The following is an 18,683-nucleotide window of genomic DNA, read 5'->3' on the forward strand; positions in this document are numbered from 1 at the left end:
AGAAATAGTAGTAGAAATCACTGCCATGTAACAGAATAAAGAAAAAAGAATGAGAAGAAATGAGGACAGTTTAAGAGAACTTTGGGACAACATCAGGAGCACTAACATTCCCATTATAGGGATTCTAGAAAAAGAAGAGAGAGAAAGGGCCTGAGAATATACTTGAAGAGATAATAGCTGAAAACTTCCCTAACCTGGGAAAGGAAACAATCACCCAAGTCCAGGAAGCGCAGAGTCCCATAGAGGATTAACCCAAAGAGAAACACACCAAGACACATAGTAATCAAATTGACAATACTTAAAGATAGAGGAAATATTCAAAGCAACAAGGGAAAAGCTATAGATAATGTACAAGGGAACTCCCATAAGATGGTCAGCTGATTTTTGAGCAGAAACTCTGTAGGCCAGAAGGGAATGGCATGATGTATTTAAAGTGATGAAAGGAAAAAAATCTACAACCAAGAATACCCAGCAAGGTCCTCATTCAGATTTGATGGAGAAATCAAAAACTTTACAGACAAGCAAAAGATAAAAGAATTCAACACCACCAAACCAGTTTTACAACAAATGCTAAAGGAACTTTTCTAAGGGGAAAAGAAAAGGCTGCAACTAGAAACAAGAAAATTATGAAATGGAAAAGCTCACTGGTAAAGGCAAACATACGATAAAGGTAAATTGTCCACACACAAACTAGTAGGGAGGTTAAAAGACAAAAGTAGTAAAATCATCTGTATCCACAATATGCAGTTAAGGGATACACAAAACAATTAGATGTGAAATATGATATCAGGGACCTCCCTGGTGGTGCAGTGGTTAAGAATCCGCCTGCCAATGCAGGGGACACGGGTTCAAGCCCTGGTCCAGGAAGATCCCACATGCCATGGAGCAACTAAGTCCGTGCACCACAACTACTGAACCTGTGCTCTAGAGCCCACGTGCCACAACTACTGAAGCCCACACACCTAGAACCCATTCTCCACAACAAGAGAAGCCACCACAATGAGAAGCCCACGCACTGCAACAAAGAGCAGCCCTCACTCGCTGCAACTAGAGAAAGCCTGTGCACAGCAACAAAGACCCAGCGCAGCCCCCCAAAAAAATTAATTAAAGAAAAAAAGAAATATATCAAAAGCAGTAATTGTGAAGGGAGGAGAGTACAAATGTGGGGTATTTAAAATGCAGTTGAAATGAGATCAGCAACTTAAAACAATCATATATATTTATATTTATATATATGCACACACACTGCTATACTAAAACCTCATAGTAACCACAAACCAAAAATCTATAATACATATACACACAATAAAGAAAAAGGAATCCAAACATAACACAAAGATAGTCATCAAATCACAAGAGCAGAGAACTAAGAAGAAAGGGACAAAAGACCTACAGAAATCTAATAACAAAATGGCAATCAGAACATATATATTGATAATTACCTTAAATGTAAATGGATTAAATGCTCCAATCTGAAGGCATAGACTGGCTAAATGGATACAAAACCTAGACCTGTATACATGCTGTATACAAGAGACCCACTTCAGATCTAGAGACATACAAACAAAGTAAGGGGATGGAAAAAGGTATTCCATGCAAATGCAAATCAAAAGAAAGCTGGAGTAGGAATACTCATATCAGACAAAATAGACTTTAAAATAAAGACCGTTACAAGAGAGAAGGACACCACATAATGATCAAGGGATCAATCCAAGAAGAGATATAACAATTGTAAATATATATGCACCCAACATAGGAACACCTCAACATATAAGGCAGATGTTAATAGATATAAAAGTAGAAATTGACAGTAATAATAATAGGGGACTTTAATGCCCCACTTACATCAACGGACAGATCGTCCAAACAGAAAATCACTAGGGGAAACACAAGCCTTAAATGATACATTAGACCAGATGGACTCAATTAATATGTATAGAACCTTCCATCTGAAAGCAGAATACACTCAAGTGCACATGGAACATTCTCCAGGATTGATCATATGTTGGGCCACAAAGCAAGCCTTAGTAAATTTAAGAAGATTGAAATTGTATCAAGCGTCTTTTCAGACCACAACTCTATGAGTTCAGAAGACAACCAGGGAATTCCCTGGCGGTCCAGTGGTTAGGACTCCATGCTTTCACTGCCAAGGGTGCGTATTTAATCCCTTGTCAGGGACCTAATATCCCACAAGCCACCCGATGCAGCCCAAGAAAAAGAAAAGAAAACAGCCACAAGAAAAAAACTGCAAAAAACACAGACACGTGGAAGCTAAACAGTATGCTACTAAACAACCAATGGGTCACTGAAAAAATCAAAGAGGAAATCAAAAAATACTTAGAAAATCATGAAAACGAAAACACAATGATCCAAAACCTATTGGACACAGCAAAAGCAGTTCTCAGAGGGAAGTCTATAGCAGTACAAGCTTACCTCAGGAAACAAGAAAAATATGAAATAAACAACATAACCTTACACATAAAGCAACTAGAGAAAGAACAATTGAAACCTAAAGTTAGCAGAAAGAGAACTCATGAAGATCAGAGCAGAAATAAATGAAATAGACACTTTAAAAAAAATCAGTAGAAAAGATCAATGAAACAAAAGCTGATTCTTTGAAAAGATAAACAAAATCGGTAAACCTTTAGCCAGACTCATCATGGGAAAAAAGGAGAGGGCCCAAATCAGTAAAATCAGAAACGAAAAAGCAGAAGTTACAGCCAATACCACAGAAATACAAAGGATCATAAGAGGCTGCTACAAGCAACTATACAGCCATAAAATGGACAACCTTGAAGACATGGACAAATTCTTAAAAAGGTGTGATCTCTCAAGACTGAACCAGGAAGAAATAGAAAATATGAACAGACCAGTTACCAGTACTGAAATTGAATCAGTAATTCTAAAACTCCCAACAAACAAAAGTCCAGGACCAGATGGCTTCAGGCTACCAAACATTTAGAGAAGAGTTAACACCTATCCTTCTGAAATGATTTTAAAAAATTGCAGAGGAAGGAACACTTCTGAACTCATTCTATGAGGCCACCATCACATTGATACCAAAACCAAAGATATCACAAAAAAAGAAAAGTACAGGCCAATATCACTGACGATCATAGATGCAAAAATCCTCAACAAAAATCAAACCAAAAAAAAAAAAAAATCTAGCCAGCTGAATCCAACAATACATTAAAAGGATCATACACCATGATCAAGTGAGATTTATCTCAGGGATATAATGAATTTTCAGTATCTGCAAATCAATTAGTGTGATACACCACATTAACAAGTTGAATAAAACTATATGGTCATCTCAATAGATGCAGAAAAAACTTTTAATAAAATTCAACATCCATTTATGATAAAAAGAAAGAAAAAAAAAAAACTCCAGAAAGTGGGCATAGAGGGAACCTACCTCAGTATAATAAAGGCCATATGTGACGAGCCCACAGCTAACATCATAATCAACAGCAAAAAGTTGAAAGCATTTCCTCTAAGATCAGGCACAAGACAAATGCCCACTTTTGCCACTTTTATTCAACATAGTTTTGTAACTCCTAGCCACAGCAATCAGAGAAGAAAAAGAAATAAAAGGAATTCAGATTAGAAAAGAAGTAATTAAATTGGCACGTTTTGCAGATGACGTGATACTATACATAGAAAATCCTGAAGATGCTATCAGAAAACTACTAGAGCTCATCAGTGAATTCTGTAAAGTTGCAGGGTACAAATTAATATATAGAAGTCTGTTGCACTTCTATACACTAACAACAAAAATCAAAAAGTAAAATTAAGGAAACAATCCCATTTACAATCACATCAAAAAGAATAAAATACTTAGGAACAAACCTACCTAAGGAGGCAAAAAACCTGTACTCTGAACATTATGAGATGCTGATGAAGGAAATTAAAGAAGACACAAACAGATGGAAAGATATACGATGTTCTTGGATTGGAAGAGTCAATATTGTTAAAATGACCATACTATCCAAGGCAATCTATAGATTCAGTGCATTTCCTATCAAATTTCCAATGGCATTTTTCACAGAAGTAGAACAAGAAATTTTAAAATTTGTATGGAAACACAAAAGACCCCGAACAGCCAAAGCAATCATGAGAAGGAAGAATGGAGCTGGAGGAATCAGGCTCCCTGACTACAAAGCTACAGTAAGCAAAACAGTATGGTACTGGCACAAAAACAGACATATAGATCAATGGAACTAGATAGAAATCCCCAAAATAAAGCCATGCACATATGGTCAGTCTACATCAAAGGAGGCAAGAATATACAATGGAGAAAAGGCAGTCTTTTCAATAAGTAGTGCTGGTAAAACTGGACAGCTGTGTGTACAAGATTAGAACATTCTCTAGCACCAAATACAAAAATAAATTCAAACTGGATTAAAGACCTAAATATAAGACCAGATACTATAAAACTCCTAGAGGAAAACAGGCAGAACACTCTTTGACATAAATTGCAGCAATAACTTTTTTGATCCTAGAGTAATGGAAATAAAAATAAACAAATGGGATCTAATTAAACTTAAAAGCTTTTGCACAGAAAAGGAAACCATAAAATGGAAAGACAACCTGCAGGATGGGAGAAAATATTTGCAAAACGATGCTACCAACAAGAGATTAATTTTCAAATGTACAAACACAAATGTACAAACAGCTCATACAGCTCAATATCAAAAAAAACAAACAACCCAATCAATAAACGGGCAAAAGACATTGACTGTCTAAGTAGACATTTCTCTGAAGAAGACATACAGGTGGCCAAAAGGCATATGAAAAATAATGCCCAACATCGCTAATTAGTAGGGAAATGCAAATCAAAAAAAACTATAATGAGGTATCACGTCACACCAGTCAGAATGGCCATCATCAAAATGTCTACCAATACTAAATGCTGGAGAGGGTGTGGAGAAAAGGGAACCCTCCTACACTGTTGGTGGGAATGTGAATTGGTGCAGCTACTATGGAAAACAGTATGGAGATTTTTTTTAACTAAAAGCCGAGTTACCATATGGTCCAGCAATCCCACTCCTGGGTATATATCTAGAGGAAACGATAATTTAAAAAGATACATGCACCCCAGTGTTCACTGCAGCCCTATTTACAGTAGCCAAGAGATAGAAACAACCTAAATGTCCATCGACAGAGGAATGGATAAAGAAGCCATGGTACGTTTATACAATGAAATATTACTCAGCCATAAAAAAAGAAAATAATGCCATTTGCAGCAACATGGATGGACCTAGAGATTATCATATTAAGTGAAGAAAGCCAGACAAAAGACAAATATTATACAATATCGCTTATATGTGGAATCTAAAAAATGATACAAATGAACTTATTTACAAAACAGAAATAGACTCACAAACATAGAAAACAAACTTATGGTTACCAAAGGGGAAAGGGGTGACGGAGGGATAAATTAGGACTTTGGGATTAGCAGATACAAAGTACTATATATAAAACAGATAACCAACAAGGATCTACTGTATAGCAAAGGGAACTATACTCAATATCTTGTGATAACCTATAATGGGAAAGAATATGAAAATATGTATATATGTATAACGGAATCACCTTGCTGTTTCTTGGGTATAATAGATCTATAAAAATTTGAAAGTACTTGAGAATTCACCGTTTAGGCATTTATAACTAAATTTTCACAATTATCAAATTTGCACAGAAAGTTTTGTTGTTCGTTTTGTTGTTTATCTGCTTGGGTTTTATTTTCATTTACAAATTCTGAGACAATTTAATTGGTAAGAATTTGACTTTTTTTTCCCAAGTTAAAGTTCAACTCAAGGTTAGTGGATTGGAAAAAAAAGTCAAACAAGTGTATTTTCTTCTGGGCAACTTACTGCTAATTTCTTGGAACAATTTAATGAGAGAAATTAATATAGGTGTTTTTCTGTACTTACTTCAACCATATTATTCATTTCTTATTGCCAAAATGAGTATGCCTTATTTTAATCTGTTTGTGTAATTACGTGTAATTGTTTTTTTTACTTCTCTCTGAATGAAGGCTGTAGAGTGAGTCAGAAGCTTTAAAGAACCTAATGTTTTCCAAAAATATAACCCAACATTTTAGATCATATCGATATCTGTACTATTCCTCAGTTAATGAATTTACAAATGTAATTAGAATATTTTTAGAATATAAAGAGCTAATACAGCTGTTTTCAAGACTTCTGGGTTTATTATTGTTTCTGCTAAATACTATTCTGTCCTTAGCTTCTCAAAGAGAACATTACTTGTTAAATATAAGCTAATTTCCTTAACAAAACTTGATATTTTGGGTTATGTGCTCTTAGAATTAAGACTAACAAAAGTACTAGGTAAATTTTATATTTTTTAACCCGAGCTCAAGAAATTTATGGTAGAATATAGAATAATAAAAATACATGATATGAGTAGATAATAAAATCAGTAATTGAGAAGTAGATAGTAATACCTTTTAGGTATATAGTTTATGTCAGTTCTTTATATTTGAAAAATCAATTTGGGTATAATTGATATTTATGTAGTAATTGTAGAATATAATTTATTCTGTTGGGCAGTTCTGTTTATGGATAAAATATAATCAGAGTAATTTTATTCTCATGAAGTAGCTGATTAACTTGAGGAAGGTTATATTTCTGTCATTGGATTAGTTAAGTTTATTGGAATAAAAATACATATATAAAGTAAAAGGAACTCAGTGTATAATAGCTGTGTTATTCACATTAGAAAATGAAGGAACAAAAAACAAAGAAAAAGGAAATGTAGGAAAAGCTATTCTTTGATTATGAATGAGACTATAAGCAAATAAGTAAATAAAGTAATAAGTAAACCAGACTATCTTTAAATAACTTAATTGGTATCACTTATTAATAAGATCTTTGCTTCCTCCCCCCAGATCAAAGATTCTAAATTGCCTGCATATAAGGATTTCTGTAAAAATCTACCATTCCCAACATATTTCCCTGATGGAGATGAAGAGGAGCTACCAGAAGATTTGTTTGATGAAGATGTGTGTCATCCTGGGGCACCTTCTATTACGTTTGCCTGACCTCATTGGACATGACAGACTCCCACATGTCCTGTGAATTCTGATGAGCCAGAACAATAATATAACCAGGAATTATGTTTTCTTTTCTTAGTAACAACATACCACAGTGGTTATCTTTGTCAAGGGCATAAATTTATCCCTCATCCTCCAACTGAATTTCATTTAAAAAATTACCACATTAAGCAAATCAGTTAAGTAGATTGAATATGCCAAATTTAGATGGACCAGCAGTTTGCATATTAGTAAAATCTTTGTAATTTGTGGGCTTTGTTCTTTTTTTACTATGTATTTCTCAAGTTATCTTAAATGTTTATAAATTTAGCTTCTTTTACTAAAGATTTGTCTGTCTTTGTGAAAGAGTGGTTGTGGAACAGTGTCAAATCATATGGGGACTATGGTGTTACCTATTTAGTTAAAAGAAACCATTTCCTGAGTCCTAAAAAGAAAACGGAATTGAGATTTTTATCTAGATTATAGAAATGTTTATGTCATAGTTAAAGGCCTGACACAATAAGATCATAAATTATGGGTCTTATTTACACTTCTTTTGGGAGGTATAGTTATTTTTTAGTTAGATCACTCAACTATAAGACAGGTGTAATTATTTTTCCTTTTTTTTCAGCCGTGCCCTGCAGCATGCGGGATCTTAGTTCCCTGACCAGAGATCCAATCTGCCCCCCACAGTGGAAGCTCAGAGTCTTAACCACTGGACCACTGGGGAAGTCCTGTAATTATTTTTCCTTGATGCCTTCCAAAAGGGATTTGAAATGGCCTGGGTGTACATTCAACAAACTTTTTTTTTTTTAATTAATTTATTTATTTTTGGCCGCATTGGGTCTCCGTTGTGGCACGCGGGCTTTCTCTGGTTGCAGTTAGTGGGGGCTACTCTTTGTTGTGGTGAGCGGGCTTCTCCTTTCTGTGGCTTCTCTTGTTGAGGAGAACGGGCTCTAGGTGAGCAGGCTTCAGTAGTTTGGCATGCGGGCTCTAGAGTGCAGGCTTAGTAATTGTGGTACATGGGCTTAGTTGCTCCGCGGCATGTGGGATCTTCCCGGACCAGGGCTCAAACCCGTGTCTCCTGCAGTGGCAGGCAGATTCTTACCCACTGCGCCACCAGGGAAGTCCCTCAACAAACTTATTAATCACTTATTACTCATGTTAATTAAATGAGTTAAATGTTAATAGCTCCTGGGTTTCTCTTCATTGTATGGAATGAAAATGTTTACTAATGGCTACTTATAACAGATAATTAAGCTTAAAAATGTTAAGTATGAGCAGGCCTCATTTAACTACTGGATTTCCTCTGGACCAGATTCCTGAGGATCCACAGAGTCTAACTTTTTAAACTCCAGGTATCTTCTGAGACTTGATTCACATGGCCACCCAAGAGACTTAATAACCACAGTGTTAGACCTTTTAATAACAAATCCATTAGTTATCAGGGAATCACACGAAAATCTAACAGTATTTTCCTTCCCACATTGCATTTCTCATTCTTAATTTTAAATCCAACTGTAGCCACATCTCTTTTAAAGTTTTCATTTATACTTCATCTCTTTTCATTAAAGACTTGTGACTTTAATGGTTCTGGTGACTGAATACAGCATCAATATGCAAACATATAATAGCAATATTTAATTGGGAAATTCTGTGGGAGGAAAGTGGATACCATCCACAACAGCAATTTTTTAAAAGGTTACTGAGGAAAAAAAGCCTGACATATATTCTAGAAGGTCTTATTGGAGAAGATAAGATGTTATTGAAGGACATAAAAGATAACCAAGATAGTCCTTTCCATTTTTTAAGTTATGAATGAAAAGACTTAATATTGTAAAGAATTCAACTCAATCATATTTTCAAAATCTCAACAGGACTTACCATAGAACTGTTGAAACTGATTCTAAAATTGATATGAATGTGTAAATTCAAGAATAACCAAAACTTAAAATGGTACCCATAGGTTAGGTTTGCCCCATACTATGATTAGGGACTATTTATACATATTTAACTTTGAAATTCTGAATACTGTATGCATCAATTCTATTCCTTTAATTAGCTGCATTTGACCAAAAGATTTTAGTGAACTTATAGATATGTCAAGGTTGCTGATAAAGTTATGGGAAGCAGCTGTTACCTTGCAAAACAAATGAACAATTATTGCTGGGAGAACATAAACTCTTGTTTCTGAATAAGGTATTTGCAGAGGTTTGTATCAGGAGTCCCCAACCTCTTCTGAATGAAAAACTGTGTTTAATTTCCCAGAAGCCATTGATGGGGGGAATCATTACTCAGGAAGGATGCTTTACACAGTGCAGGAAAGGAATCATATCATCTGAAAGTAGCCAGATGACAGGAGAGCCAGGATATATGGCGTTTTGAAGAAGGCAGGGAGTCCTCTCCACTAGAGAGCCTGCCCCAGACCCATCACCATCTTCCTCTAGAGTTTGTGTTACCAAGTCCAAGCTCGTGCTGCTCACCCTACAACAGGCCAGTAAATCAAGAGACAAGCTGTTGGGACAAGGAAAGCCAGCAGACCAAGAAGATGGTGGACTCATATCCCAAAGAACCATCTTGTCTGAGTTAGAATTCAAGTTTCTTATATAATAAAAGCAAATGGAGTAAAGTCAAACATTTCCTGGTTCCAGCCAGCCTCCGGAGGGGATGTGTTAATTCACAGGTGGGCCTGGTCCAGATGTTTCCTGTGAGCTAAACAAAGGTATTTTAGCTTAATGCTCATTACCTGGGAGGCAGGGTTGCCAGAGATGGGAATTGCATATACTTTAAGCTTGCAGGCAACATCCCTTTAGTGATTAACTTGTAATAGAATACAAAGGTTCTTCCCTATTACAATTCCCCACTGCCAATGTCCATTCCACAGTCTTGAGGGGAAAGGGACAAAGACTGCTCTGGCTACTCCCTGCTAAACAGGGGCAATGAATATTCTTTAGAATCTTTAGGAGTAAAATCCTCTTTCCTTTTTTATCTACAACCATTTGAACCTGATGAAACTCCTTAGCACTTTGTTGTCTAATTTGTAATTGAACTTGGGTTTGGGGTTCGGTTCCAGTTCCCAATACATGTACTAAGTTCCTGTGCTGTTTATTTGGGAAAAATTAAATAGGTTGACCCCTCTCCAGCCATAATGAAATTACCATTTACTTCAGTTCAATAGGCAGACCTGTTGGAGTCAAACTCATGAACAGGGTTTAGTATAATGCCCAAAGTTTTAGCATAATTGGCAACTGCTAGCTCTTTCAGAGCATTTATAGATTCTCCTGCCTGGACAGACACCTAGAATGAACTACAATACAGTATTTCAAAGGGGCTTAATTTAAGCCTGCTTCTGAGAGCCACTAATACATAGCAGGGCAACTGGCAAGGCCTTATCCCAAGTTAAATTAGTATTCATTTTCTCAGTTTTTCCTGTTGATTGTGGTCTCCAGGATTAATGTAGTTCCAATGCCTTAAACCAAATCAGGGGATAATTTCCTTTTAGGAGAGCTTTAACTGATTAAAAAGTACTGATTTTAATGAACTTATTTACAAAACAGAAGCACAGACTTAAAAAACCAAAGGGGAAAGGTTAGGGGGGGAGGGATAATTAGGAGTTTGGGATTATCATATACACACTACTATATATAAAATAGATAATCAACAAGGACCTACTGTATAGCACAGGGAACTCAGTATTCTGTAATAACCTATATGGGAAAAGAATCTGAAAAAGAATATATGTAACTGAATCACTTTGCTGTACACCTGAAACTAACACAACATTGTAAATCAACTATACTCCAATACAAAATAATTTTTAAAGTACTGATTTTAAAAACTGGTGATTTTAAACTGTCACACACAAAACCAGTGGTGCACAAAACAGTGTCCTTTCCTTCTGAAGTTTATACAATTCATTGTTATCATTAATCAGTCTTTTTACAAAGAGTCCTGAGACCATTATTCCACCACTTATTAAGACTGGGGTGGCAGGTATTGGAGATTATATTCATTTAGCCTCTGAGTTTTCTGGACGGACTTGGTGACCTTGCCAGCTCCAGCTCCCTTCTTTTTCACCACTTTAATGACACAGCAACTGTCTGTCTCATGTCATGAACAGTAAAACAACCCAGAGGAGGATAGAGAAACTCTCAACGGATATGGGCTTGCTAGGAACCGTATCAACAGCAGCAGCATCACCAGATCAAAAATTTGGTGCTAGGACTTCCCTGGTGACACAGTGGTTAAGAATCCACCTGCCAGTGCAGGGGACATGGGTTCAATCCCTGGTCTGGGAAGATCCCACTTGACACAGAGCAACTAAGCCTGTGGACCACAACTCTTGAGCCCATACGCTGCAACTACTGAAGCCTGCATGCCTAGAGCCCGTGCTCTGCAACGAGAAGCCACCACAATGAGAAGCCTGTGCACTGCAATGAAGAGTAGCCCCCACTCGCCGCAACTAGAGAAAGCCTGCACGCAGCAACAAAGCCCCAATGCAGCCAAAATTTAAAAAATAACAATAAATATAAAATAAAAACGAACTTGGGCCCATCTTCCAGCTTTTTCTCAGAATAATGATCAGTCTCCAGCTCAGCAAACTTGCAAGCAGTGTGAGCTGTGTGACAATCCAGCATGGGTTCATATCTAGCACTGATTTGGCCTGGGTGGTTCAAGATAATCACTTGAGGTATGAAGCCAGCTGCTTCCATCGGTGGGTCATTTTTTCTGTCACCAGCCACATGGCCACAACGAACATCTTTGACAGACATGTTCTTGACATTGAAGCCCACATTGTCCCCAGAAAGGGCTTCACAAAAGCTTCATGGTACATTTCAACAGACTTTACTTCAGTTGTAACATTGACTGGAGCAAAGGTGACCACCACGATAGGTTTGAAATAGTCTCCACTCAACCCACAGGGACAGTACCAATACCACCAATTTTGTAGATATCCTGGAGGGGCAGACTCAAAGACTAGTCACTTGGATGAGTTGCTGGCAGGATGCAATCCAGAGCAGCATGGTTCCACTGGCATTGCCATCTTTTGGGTGAATTTCCATCCCTTGAACCAAGGCATGTTAGTACTTGGCTCCAGCATGTTGTCACCATTCCAGCCAGAAACTGGCACCAATGCTCCTGCATTGGGGTTGTAGCCAATTTTCTTAATGTAAGTGCTGACTTCCTTAACAATTTACTCATATCTCTTCTGGCTGTAGGGTGGCTCAGTGGAATCCATTTAACAGCAACATTTAGTTGTTTCACACCAAGAGTGTAAGCCAGAAGGGCATGCTCATGGGTCTGCCCATTCTTGGAGATACCTGCTTCAAATCCACCAGCATCAACAGCAACAATGAGAACATTACGGTCGGCCTGGGATGTGCCTGGAATCATGTTTTTGATCAAGTTTCTGTGTCCTGAGGCATCAGTAATAGTCACATAGTACTTATGGTCTCGAATTCCCACAGGGAGATATCGATGGTGGTACCACACTCATGTTCAGCTTTCAGTTTGTCCAAGACCCAGGCAATCCTCTTCAGAGACTTTTTCTGTCCAGGTGGGATTTCTTCCACCCACCCTGAAAAAAAGTGTCCACAAACACTAGCAGGTATCTGAAATTTCCTGCAGCTCAAGGCATTTGTGTCCAGTCGTTGGTGGCACAGATTCCTTTGTGTTGGGCCCCCATCTGGGAAGGTCCAACAGCAGTCTTTGGGTTGCTTTTAGAACGAATCATGCAATTCTGAGTGACTCGCTGGATGGTCTTCTATAGGTTAGGCCCCATTATATATTTTTGAATCCATTGTAAGGTGGCATCTCTCCTGTAATGGGTACTGATATGAATTTGCTGCAGCACAGGGTCCAAGATCACCTCAGGAATCAAAACAATTGTGCACTACATTTCCAGCCAGGCAAGGTGCAATCCAAGTGAAACCCCACTCCTCGAACCTCTCTTTGTCCTTTTCTGAATATACTGGATGGTATTTTGACAAGTCAGTCTGTGGGAGAAGTGATCCTCTTGCCTCAGGGGATATTGCTTTAGGTTAGGTGTCCCAGCGTCCTTTTTTAAGGGGATGTCTATTGGCCATGTGTTTTTGGCCTTCCCTGGGGTGCTGTTAGCACACACTCTGGTCTTACCTTTCATAGACCTGGGGTTGGGGGGGGGGGGGTTGGGAGGAGGAGGAGGAGAGCTCTGTCTCCTGGGGTTTTCATGAGCACCATCTGTAGGCTTAAAGAGTGTTCACGTGGGACTCTGATGTCAAGCTGTTCTGAAGAAAAACTTAAGGGTGAAAGCTCATTGTTCCTCCCCCAGTAGGGGCTTACCTCTCTTCCAGTTACTCCCCTTTCGGGAATCCAGTGCCAAAAAAGTGGCATTTTGTTTTACATCTTCATTCTTCTGTTGCTGTTCCCTGTTGAACACTTTAAAAACAACATCTACCCATTGAGAAGGGTTCATTCCAAATGCACCATCTAATCTTCACAACTTTCTCCCAATATCTGAGACACTGTCCAAAAAAGATCAAATTTATCATTCTAATATTTTCAGGGGTCTCAGGATCTGCATTAGTATAATGTCTGTAGGCTTGATAAATCTTTTCCAAAAATTCAGAGGGATTTGTTTTTTTGCCGAATTTCTTGAATTTTGTTTGAACTATTTTGCTTTGGTTCCCCTTTTCAAAGCCCTGCCCAGATGCACTAATAAGTAGTATTATAATAAGGGCATTCCTCCCTCATCGGGGTCCCATTTTAGTTCAGCTGTGGGTGATGTCAAGTGGGCTCCAGTTGTAGAGGACCCTCCTTGTGAAGGAGGGTTGCAATCTTTCCAGTTCAAGAAGTCTGAGAAACGCAGCTGACTGATCATTTGCATTTAGTCCCCATATGAGGTAAAGGTGTAAGGGAAATTGCCCTGCCCTGGGAGGGGCCCAAACTGGGTGCCCTGTCAGGTCTTAGATGGCGGTACTAGACCAAATTCCTGTGCCCCAGGAACTAACACAGGATTTTCTAACTGATCACTATAAGGAGGGGCAGTTCTGAGCCCCAGTGTCAGGAATTGGGGTTGGATAGGAACGGAAAGTGGTGGAAGGGGTGGATATATTGGCATAACAGCTGGAGGAGTTAAGGTTTTTTATCTTCCCCCCAGAATTAGACTTTTTAAATTGAAGTATAATAGATTTTTTTAAAATTGTATTTATTTATTTATTTGGCTGCTTTGGGTCTTCATTGCTGCGCACAAGCTTTTCTCTTGTTGCGGAGAGCAGGGACAACTCTTCATTGTGGTGTGTGGGCTTCTCATTGCAGTGGCTTCTCTTGTTGCAGAGCACGGGGTCTAGTTGCACAGGCTTCAGTAGTTGTGGCTCGCGGACTCTAGAGTGCAGGCTCAGTAGTTGTGGCGCACGGGCTTAGTTGCTCCGTGGCATGTGGGATCGTCCCAGACCAGGGCTTGAACCCGTGTCCCCTGCATTGGCAGGCAGATTCTTAACCACTGCACCACCAGGGAAGTCTGAAATATAGTTGATTTACAGTGTTTTGTTACTTTCAGGTGTACAGCAAAGTGATTCAGTTATACTGTATATACATATATATATTCTTTTTCAGATTCTTTTCTCTTATAGGTTATTAGAAAATATTGAGTATACTTCCCTGTGCTATACAGTAGGACCTTGTTGTTTATCTATTTTGTATATAGTAATGTGTATATGTTAATCCCAAACTCCTAATGTATCCCTCCCCCTCCTTTCCCTTTTGGTGACCATAAGTGTGTTTTCTATGTCTGTGGGTCTATTTCTGTTTTGAATATAAGTTCATTTGTATCATTTCTTCTTGGATTCCACATATAAGTGATATCATATGATATTTGTCTTTCCCTGACTTACTTCACTTAGTATGATAATCTCTAGGTCCATCCATGGTGCTGCAAATGGTGCTGCAATCCCACTCCTCAGCATATATCTGGACAAAACTCTAATTCAAAAAGATACCTGCACCCCAATGTTCACTGCAGCACTATTTACAATAGCCAAGACATGGAAGCAACCTAAGCGTCCATTGACAGGTGAATGGATAAAGATGTGGTATACACACACACACACACACACACACACAGAGTAGAATATTACTCAGCCATAAAAAAGAATGGAGGAGTTAAGATTTGAAGCAACATATTCTCACTCTCATTCTCTTCCTTTTCTTATTTTCCTTGATGTAATAGTGCAAATACTTGCTCATAAAGGATTTCATCATTCTTCCCTGCTTCTTCACAGAATAGCCATAAATAGTAATTGATGATCTCTAACCTTTAAAGGATGACTTTTTGCCTTGGCATCAACCAAACAGGGAGAATTCTGGGCTGAGGGTTTTGGTGATTTTAGGAACCAAGTGGAATCTTTCTCTTCTCCCTAGGAATGTCCCACAGACACGCCTTTCCCCCCCGCCCCATTCCTTTTCTCCATTTGACATCAGTAAAAGTTTTAAATATCACAAAATTGATTTGTCTGTAAATGAAGAAACAATACCAAACAAAATGAAGTGAAAAACTCAGAGGACAAACAGTAAATCCTAAATAAACCCTCAAGTTTGGTCTTGGAGTTTTACATATACAATGACACAGGAGACCATAAATGATGTAATTAACACAACAAGGGTAGCAGTGCATGGTGCACAGGGTCCCAAGATAACCCTGCCTAAACCCCCTGTGGAGATCCAGACAGGTACAGTGGCCACACATTTTTACAGTAAAATATCATCTTCTCACTCATGGGTTCATGGCTGTAATCAGATCACTTATCCAAAACCTACCTCAGAGGACTTACTATAAGGGATATTTAAAACATTTCCCATTTTTAAAGACATAAATTCTAGACAAAACACAAATGGCACATATAAATGCTAGCATCCAAAGAAGCAAACAAACCAGTTCACAAATCGAGTAAAAGTCCAACAACTCTTTCCTCTCTCTAACAGGGTACCCTAAACAAAGGTATTTTAGCTTAATGCTCATTACCTGGGAGGCAGGGTTCCCAAAGATGAGCCATTATGTATAATTTAAGCTTATAGGCAACATCCCTTTAGTGATTAACTTGTAGTACAATACAAAAGTTCTTTCCCATTACATCTGCAGATGGACTGTGTGTCTGCATTTGAGTTTGAAGGAGAAATTTTCTGATCACCTTTTAGGATCACAAGTGTGAACCCTGTCACTTAGAGCCAGACAGGGAGCAGAGGATCCACTTCACCCCCACTCCCCACCACCAGCACCTTGTACAGCTCCCTATTTTTGAAGAGGATCAGGACCCCGTTCCCGCAAACTTTTTCAGTGGCCCAGAAGAAGTGACCTGAGTTCTACTGAGCCAGGTGGGAAAGGAGGATGCCTTCTCCACGCTTACAGGGTACAAAAGCCAAAGTCTGCCTGGTCCAACAGACACTAAGCAAAACACCTGTGATTTGCTAAGAATCTTAGGTCACTTTCTGGCTCCAGCTCTTGTCATCAAATATTCAACTCGAGGAAAATGGAACTCTGCCTACTATGGATAAGCAGTACATGGTCTGGACATGGGTCACTCGCCTTTCTGTTTGGAGCCCATGCAATACTAGTGGCTTACTCTTGAGCTGTGTTGGCAGATGGAAAGGCATGGAGTTCAAATGGACTTAAACTTGATCCACTGTTTTAGATTTTGTCTTGAAATGAGGAAATTTTTGTAACCATACTTCATTCAGTTTAGACATTTCTTCCAGTCTTAGTTGGTATTAGCTATTAGTTATAAAATAGGTAAATACTGGGCCTCATATAAATTCTGTAGGCCTCAGTAAGGCCAACTGGTCAAGACATACCTTCTTTAGCACTATTCACAATAGCCAAGATGTGGAAACAACCTAAATATCCATCAACAGATGAATGGATAAAGAAGATGTTTTATACACACACACACACACACACACACACACACACACACACACACACAAAATGGAATATTACTCAGCCATAAAAAAGAATGAAATAATGCCATTTGCAGCAACATGGATGGACCTAGAGATTATCATACTAAGTGAAGTAAGTTAGGCAGAAAAACAAATATCACATGATATCACTTATACGTGGAATCTAAAATATAACACAAATGAACTTATCTATGAAACAGAAACAGACTCACAGACATAGAGAACAGACTGTGGTTGCCAAGGGGGAGGAGCGGCACGGGAGGGCTGGATTGGGAGTTTGGGATTAGCAGATGCGAACTAGTATATACAGAATGGTTAAAAAACAAGGTCTTACAGTATAGCACAAGGAACTACATTCATTATCCTGTGATAAACCATAATGGAAAAGAGTATATATATCTGAATCACATTTCTGTACAGCAGAAACTAACACAACATTGTAAATCAACTACACAATAAAATACACTTTAAAAAAAAATGCCCATTAGTGCCCACATTGGCTGAAGGTCACTGCTTTGGAAGTTCCCCCTGCTCTTGCAGGAAGTATGGCAGGAGAATGGGCTGATGGTGCTTATCTTGCTTCTATAAATTGTTCCATAATGGGCACACATGAGAAGGGAATGGAATGAGCATATTGAAGATTTTGTTTTTCCTTCTATTCATTTGACCTTATTCTTTCCTCTCATCTGGCTTCCCCTCTGCGTCCTGCTGACCAGCATAGTGGCCGGCAGGTGACAGGCAGAACCTCCAGAAGGCTTATTTGGTAAGTGAATGAAATGAACATACTGAACATACTGGAACATCTTCTTTTTTTTTTTTTTTTCCTGTCTTTCAGTTTCCTTGGTTATTCTATTTGCCTTTCTCTTGGTTGACTCCAAGCACCATAGTGACATTCTTGTAAAGGTCTGAAACCATTTGAGAGGTCCACAGGGCAAATCGCACATTTACATACCCTACACTTCTAGATGTTAATGGTCAGATTAAAACTTGAATAAGTGGAGGGCAGACTTGTTCCTGGTGAAAAGACTATATTTCATAAAATTTCCTGTTATTTCTAAATTGTACCTAAAGGTCCAGGGCCGTTCCATCATAATCCCACCAGAGTTGAGGGAAGGCAGTGAACAGAAAAGGCATGAGGGTATAATTCTGTAAAAATGGTTCTCAAATTCATCCAGAATAATAAACTAGAAGAAATCTCAAAAGAAATTCTAAAGATAATAAGTAAATGAAGAAAGATTTATCTTTCCAAACTCTAAACCATAAACACTGCTTTAAGAATGAACAAAGCCCATGTGGTACTGGCACACGAATAAGTAGATCTAAAAAAACAATAGAACAAGTACAGAAAGATGCTTTTATAAGTAGTCAGTTTTTAAATTTTAAGATATTTGAAACACAGGAATCCATAACTCCATACAATAATACATATAAATAAGTGGGAGAGAAGGGAGGACTATGGCTTTCAATGGAATGTTGACTGCCCAGCTGACAAATGTGGAAGGGGTACTAGAGTTGGAAAATCATTGTTCTGCAGCCATCATGGTACAGACAAGAATCATCAGTGGATACTAAGTCAAGGGGGAGGGAGGGACAGATTTTGATGGTAAGCAGGATATTTGCATGGTATTAAAGTGTCTCCCCACACATGGAAGCAACCTAAATGTCCATCAACAGATGAATGGATAAAGATGTG

At 38.3% G+C, this 18,683-nt stretch overlaps 1 protein-coding gene and 1 pseudogene across 2 annotated transcripts in view; one reads left to right on the top strand and one right to left on the bottom strand.

The window, feature by feature from the left end:
• MRPL3 (mitochondrial ribosomal protein L3) overlaps positions 1-8,245 on the top strand; it is a 43,569-nt gene extending 35,324 nt beyond the window's left edge. For both annotated transcript variants that reach the window (XM_059921930.1, XM_059921931.1), the window contains one exon: positions 6,914-8,245. In XM_059921930.1, the coding sequence (XP_059777913.1) occupies positions 6,914-7,066 (153 nt within the window). In that variant the 3' untranslated portion in view covers positions 7,067-8,245. The remainder of the gene's footprint in view (positions 1-6,913) is intronic.
• A 2,787-nt stretch (positions 8,246-11,032) lies between these two features.
• LOC132365135 (elongation factor 1-alpha 1-like) lies at positions 11,033-13,511 on the bottom strand (annotated as a pseudogene).
• Positions 13,512-18,683: the final 5,172 nt, after the last annotated feature.

The sequence above is a fragment of the Balaenoptera ricei genome, chromosome 4 (genome assembly GCF_028023285.1).
Source record: "Balaenoptera ricei isolate mBalRic1 chromosome 4, mBalRic1.hap2, whole genome shotgun sequence".
Classification (NCBI taxonomy): domain Eukaryota; kingdom Metazoa; phylum Chordata; class Mammalia; order Artiodactyla; family Balaenopteridae; genus Balaenoptera; species Balaenoptera ricei.